The sequence below is a fragment of the Sitodiplosis mosellana genome, unplaced genomic scaffold, assembly GCF_009176505.1.
Source record: "Sitodiplosis mosellana isolate CC-2019 unplaced genomic scaffold, AAFC_SMos_1.0 Smas_scaffold_2739, whole genome shotgun sequence".
Taxonomy (NCBI): Eukaryota; Metazoa; Arthropoda; class Insecta; order Diptera; family Cecidomyiidae; genus Sitodiplosis; species Sitodiplosis mosellana.
Window position 1 is genome coordinate 10,618 of NW_022597981.1, and position 6,946 is coordinate 17,563.

Genomic DNA, 6,946 nt, shown 5'->3' on the forward strand with positions numbered 1-6,946 from the left:
TGAATGCACCATAATGGAAAAAATGCTTTCGTCATCAAAAAATGCGTTTGGTCCACAGTTTCCTGGCATAATTCACAAAAATATGAATGAAGAACTGAAGAATGAATTCGAATACGCACGAAGAAATTTGCCAATGCAATCAAAAATAGCGAGTGTCAATTTGATTTCTTCTCGGCTGAATACGAATGCATTTTCGAATGACATCAGTTTGACCCAGTCAGTGAATCGAAGTAGATCCATTTTATTGATAGAAGGTGAAATCAATTTGAATCAACGTTTGCAAAATGGCACGTCGAGTATGCCTGAAAATGGCAGAGCTCCAAGAAATGATAGATAGTTGGAGCGATGAAGAAGATGATGGAAATCCCACGGAAGTGGTGTACATTCCACCAGCAACTGTGGATCAAATGAGTGATGAGGAGACGCTTGACGACGATGAAATGCCAAACGACAATCAAAATGACCTTTTGACCAATGAAATGCCAGGAAGTTTTGAGATCCAGTACAGTTGTGGCGTGGATGCTGATACTGAACCACCGGCACCGAAGAAGAAAAAAAGTGAATCAACTGAAGCAGGTGCTGAAAAACACACACCATTGAGTGACTTTGGTGTTCCAAAATGGCGCAAACCGGTCAATCTCACATACAAACAGGAAGCTGAGTCCGAAGTTCCGTATGAAACCGTAGAAGATCTTGTTGAAAAAATTGGTAAAACGAAGAAATAAATACTGGTATGTTTGGTATTTCATTTGAAAATTCTTGCAATTTAGGTACGAAAACGCGGTGGAATTATTCGAACTGTTCATCGATGACGCTGTTTTGAATGACATTGTGAACTTCACAAACAAATACGCAAACGACAACAACGTTCATGAAAGTGTGGCCAACATCTTTGAACTGAAACGGTTCATTGGCATTTTACTGCTTAGTGGTTACCATACGCTGCCACAAGTCAAATTATACTGGTCGAAGCAACAGGATTTGGGTGTACCAATCGTACAAAAGGCAATGAGTCGGAGTAAATTTCTCCAAATCAAACGATTCGTGCATGTGTGCGATAACGATGAGCTCGACAAAGACGACCGGTACGCAAAAGTGCGCCCGTTATTGGACATTTTGAACGAACGTTTCGTTCAATTTGGTGTATTTCACACAAATCTTTCAATCGATGAACAAATGGTGCCTTACTACGGACGCCACTCGTGCAAAATGTTCATTCGTGATAAACCGATTCGTTTCGGATTCAAATACTGGTGTATCTGTAGCAGTGATGGATACTTGTACAAAGCAATCCCGTACACTGGAGCATCGGAGACTTACGACAAGCAAATTGGTTTGGGAGCACACGTCGTACTGGAGCTACTGAAGATTGTTCAAGAGCCCAAAAATTATCGAGTGTTTTTCCATAATTTCTTCTCATCATATTATTTGATGTGTTTGATGAATGAACGTGGCTTCCTGGGCTGTGGAACGATTCGGAAAAATCGAATGCTAAATGTCAACTTGAAAAGTGGCAAAGAACTGCCTCGAGGCAATCACGACTACCGATTCGACACGACCAACGAAATTTTCATGGCACGTTGGAACGATAACGCTGACGTCAACATGATCACAAACTTTGAAACGATTGAGCCATTGAAAACGACCCGACGGTATGATCGAAAGCAAAAGCGAATCGCAGCATTTCATCAGCCGCACCTTATCAATTCTTACAATCAACACATGGGCGGCGTGGATTTGCAAGACAATGCAGCAGCGAACTATCGGGTCAATGTGCGTGGCAAGAAATGGTGGTGGCCATTGTTCACACACACGTTGAACACCGCAGTGGTTAATGCATGGAAATTGCATTGTTTCGTGGCTAAAAATAGTGCCAACCCGTTCAAACCGTTATCACAAATCGAATTCCGTTCCAAAATCACCAAGCACTTGATCACTCCTTCGAGAAAGAGTTTGCCAGTGACGACGAGGTCGATATGGAGAATGATGACATTGACGATCCTGATTATGAACCTGATGGACTGGTAAATGACGCAGTCAAAAGTCATCTCATTGAACGGTCACCAGATGGAAAAAGTCGTCGATGCAAGCACTGCCACAAACACACAAACCAGATTTGCAAACGTTGCAACATTCACCTACACGCAAAGTGTTTCACACTCTACGAGGCCCACAAATGAATGGAATAATTTATGATGAATTCATTTCTCACTTAATATTAAGTTAGAATAGACATTTCTATTTATTTTTTATCGTTTTTGGACTAAACAAATCCATGGGTGAGATTGAGAGTAGTGTATGTTTGATTGACTTTGTTACGAAAGAGAAGAGCAAGTTTCTGTCGACTTAAAAATGGTTAAAAGCGAGTATGTTCGTTTTTAGCGGGTCCTCGCGGTTTTTCACGGTTTCCGCGGAACTGATAAAAGATAACAACTTGGTGTCTTCGGCAAAGTTGTAGCACTCGAGGTCTTCTATAACATCGCTGAAGGCAGTTATCTCTTATTTCTTATCAGTTCCGCGAAAAGCGCGAAAAATGATAAGAAAAAAAAAGTTCTTTATAAAATTTGCTTTTTTATGTGCGCGATTTGCGCGCAACTGATAAGAGATAAGAGATAACTTTCTTCAGCTTAGTTATAGAAGACCTCAAGTACTACAACTTTGCCGAAGACACTATGTTGTTATCTTTCATCAGTTGCGCGAAAACCATGAAGACCGCGGAGGCTAGACGGTACTACAACATACTCTACTTTAACGCCAACAGAATCATCAGAAAACATACTCGCCTTTTCAAAAATATAAATCGAAGAAAAAACATACTCCACTCTCAATCTCACCCATAGAAATGATTGTCATATCAAATATCAATGTTTTAAAAAGTATCTAAAAAATTGATTTCTTCCTCTTTTGATCACATATAGGACCAATGGTCGGATTTCCGACCACCCATTTTTACGCACGTGTACTGCACACAAATCACGAAATAAATATCGGAAGAGGAATTGTATCTAAAAATATGGTCTTTTTATGAAAGATCTGCATCATTACTTTTGCATTTTTTATTTTCCAAATTTTCTTATCTACTGAGTGAAAAAAGGTCCAAAAACATCATTTTTTCGTAGCTGGATTTGAAAAACTTGGATTTTTTTTTCCATTTTATTTTGACTCCCAATGGATAGCTCGTCTTTCAAACTTCAATTTAAAAAAAGTAACCAAATTTACCACCTAGGAACTGAGATATCAGTCTGGGAAGCAACGGTCGTTTCACTGTTTTATATATCAATAGTGAGTTGACGAATACTTTGTGCATCTTAGCTCACTCGAATACAATAATTTACATGCACTTCATACTAGTGTTCTCAAGTCCAACCGACACCCAACTACCGACCGACTCCCGACCGACCACCGACCGACAATGTCGGGGTGTCGGTCGGAAGTCGGAATAGGCTCGTCGGGGTGGATTTATCTGGGTTTTGTCGGGGTGTTGTCGGTGAATCGGTTAGTCGGGTAAAAATTCACATTTAATAGTTACTATGTGGCAAAATGTCGAAAAAATTGTCGATTCTTCCAATTTTTCGACCATAACTCGGAGATTATTCATTTTTTGGTAGAAAATGTAAAACTGAAAAACTCTTTTCAACATACCAATCCGGAAAAATAATGTATTTTTGGACAAAATGTCGATAAATTTGACTCAAAAATTCACCGAAACACCGAATTATCCCCGAAACCCCGAATGAATCCGAGCCCCCGAAAAGATCCCGACCGACACCCGACCGACAATGTCGGGTATCGGTCGGTTATCGGTGAGCATAGCTGATTGTCGGTCGGTTGTCGGGTCGAAAATTCGGCCCCGATGAGAACACTACTTCATACGCCTCATATTTCTTCTAGTAAATGAAACAATGCAAACATGTGTTTTAAGATTGCTGAGCATCTCAGCATTTCGTAAGGCACGGATATATCCGAGCATATCGACGACGCATACAGTGGCGTGCGTTGCTACGCACAGCCGCAACGACTCGACTGGAATGTGTATGTTGTTGCTGCTGCGTGCAGCCACATCAACTGAACACACTTCGGTCGAGTCGTTGCGGCTGCACGTAGCAACACACGCCACTGTATTATACAGTATGCGTCGTCGATATGCTTGGATATATCCGTGCCTTACGAAATGCTGAGATTATAATGGGAAAGAGGATTGAAACACAGTGACTTTATTTATTTTATAATCAATGGTGTTGTTTATTGAAAGTTATTTGCTATTGAGCAACACGTGGTGATGTGTGTTGCTCGATGACCGAGAGAGAAGTGAGCGGAAGAAGAAGCGTGTGGAAGAAGCCATGTGTGGCCGCCGCCTGCTTTAGCCTTTCGGGCTGCAGGTGGCGCGTCGCACCGTTTTGGTTGCTGCGCCTTCGGGCTTAAGGCTTCGTTCACACTACTTTCCTCCCCCAGTTTTTACAATAAAACTTAAGAATAAATGAAATTGTTTTACATTTTAGTTGTGAAATTTTCTTTTCTTATCCCTAATGTATTTTTTTTTATTCCTAAATTCAAAACAATTTTGTTTTACAATTGGATTTCTTGTTCATTTGCTAGTTGAAATGTCGCTTGGATGAAATTAATCGTTATGAAAAATTCTAATTTGATTTCTAAGGCAAAATGACTTCAAACAGAATCCGATTGACTTGCTTGAGTAGCTTGACTCAATTTGATTTTTGTGGATTTGGACTCTCTTATTTCCACGTTCAAACTCAACAGAATTGTCTTCCCGAGACAGAATCGACTCGATTACTTGAAAATTTGATTTAGATAACATGCGTTCTCGTTTATCGTAGCATAATTCAAGCCAAATGATTTTTGAAAATCATAAAATAATTTGACGTGAACGACTCCGTGGTCTAGATGTGTTCAATCAAAAGAGTTGCGCGCGGCTTAAGATAATTTGGTTATAACTGACATTCGAATGTAGAAGAAAAAAATCGTTTATTTCGGCACAATAGTGATTGCCTTGATTAGCAAACTGCGTTCAGAAAAATGCAATCAAAACAACCAGTGTTGTCAAGTCATTGAATATGACATCAGATTACTTTTGAATTGATTTTAATGAAAATTCAATCGAATTGCTTGAATGGTGAGTGTGTTGAATGTGAATCGTACAAATGTTTGTTTAATCTCAACGACGCCAAAGATGAGTATCAAAGGCCACTAGCATTAGCATAAATTCACAAACCAAGAGAAATCGAATTTCGAAATAAAAAAGCGTTTGCATTCAGATCAGAATCGTGAACGCAACAATAGGTGAAATTGTCACGAAAACCATTACCGTTCTGGCATTGATTATTTCGATAAAAATCACTCCTGGCTTCCTGTGCCATTTGAGTTTGAATTTGAGTAGGTGCGATTGAATTGGAGTCAAAGCCATTTTCAAAAATTCGCGTCGCGTACGTTTGTGTTCCCGGGATATTACCAGTTTGATTCGAATTGCGACCGAAATTATTACCATTTAGATCTGAACCAGAGAGTAAAATAGCGGGCAGTCGTGCCCATTTTGGGCCGTCGTCAAGCCATTTGGGCAGTTCTAAAATTGATTTTGGGCAGTTCAAAAAAACCCTTTTTAAACAATATCAACAGTAAAAAAATTCAAATTATAATCATTTTTAATATTCTAAACAATCAAATTTGAAAATTCGGTGCGCTGCGCGAGTGAAGGGAACATAGCAAGCGAAAGTAATGAAACAAATGATTGCTATGATTATTTAGCTTAATCAAATATTTTTGTTAGATTTAAGATATTGATCATAATATGCTTTGTAAAATGTGTCGCTCTAGAAAAGATATAAAAGGCGAGCAATTGAACACATAGTTTCAGTTTGAAAGTTACTGCGAACTCAATCACAAGTAAAATAAAAGAAACAAAATAAAACTTAAGTGTTTTATTTAAAATAAATAAATCCTTTCTTGGACAATTAACTTTTGTCCCTTAACTGGCGAGTAACCCGGCACTCTGTACCACCGGACCCACAACAAATAGGTGATATTAGATTATCCAACGAGTACGATATTAAATTATCCAATGAGTACAATATTAAATTATCCAACGACTCCAACTCCACTCAACATGGCCAACGATTTGAGAGAAATCCTTTCACATCTTCAAGACCAAATCGACCAGATCACTATCCAATAGGAGGCTTTGCAATCCCCTCCCATTGTTGAACACCAAGACCTGACGTTTGCAGTCAACAACCCTGAAGATGTCTCACTGCAATTGTTTAAAACTTTGCCCGAATTCTCAGGTGATCGTAAAGCATACGCAACTTGGCGTAACATCACCAAACCAGCATGCAATACTGCCAGGCGCTGATGATGGAATTAAGGAGAGTCAACCAATGGACATCGATAAATCATCAACTCATGTCAATGTCGACCGCCAAAGCAACCGTATCCAGACAACCGGGGAAGACACTTTCAAAAGGAACTTCTCACGACGTGGCGTCACCGAAAATATTTCCGAGCCCAAATTCAAACAACAACGCATCAACAAAATCATAGATCAAGAGATATACGAAAAAACTATCATCGACGATGACAGCTTTGAAGATTTTGCAGAGGCCGAATCATGCTCCAACTCGAGCATTTTTTTAGGCGATTAAACGGCCTACCATGTTTCAATCGCCGAAACATACAAACAGGCCAAAAACTGACCGGCTTAATCGACACAGGTGCAACGAATAACTATATCTCTATCAAAAAAATCGGAAATGGCAAAATCATCCAGTTAAAAAATCCAAGGTCCATTAAAACAATTCACGGTGAATCCAACATCTCTTCATATGTGAAAATCAATATGTTCGATCATGACTTGATTTTCTTCGTACTTGATGACATGGGAAGCTTTGATCTAATTCTCGGAATGGATGAGTTGAGAAAAATCCATGCCATCATC

The 6,946-nt window shown here is 39.4% G+C and overlaps 1 protein-coding gene across 1 annotated transcript; it reads left to right on the forward strand.

Moving 5' to 3' along the window:
* The first annotated feature begins 284 nt into the window (after positions 1 to 284).
* On the forward strand, positions 285 to 6,653 carry LOC129571530 (piggyBac transposable element-derived protein 3-like). Its single transcript, XM_055451337.1, has 4 exons — positions 285 to 673; positions 771 to 1,773; positions 1,872 to 2,024; positions 6,297 to 6,653. The coding sequence occupies exons 1-4, from the start codon at positions 285 to 287 to the stop codon at positions 6,651 to 6,653; spliced, it is 1,902 nt and encodes a 633-aa protein (XP_055307312.1).
* Positions 6,654 to 6,946: the final 293 nt, after the last annotated feature.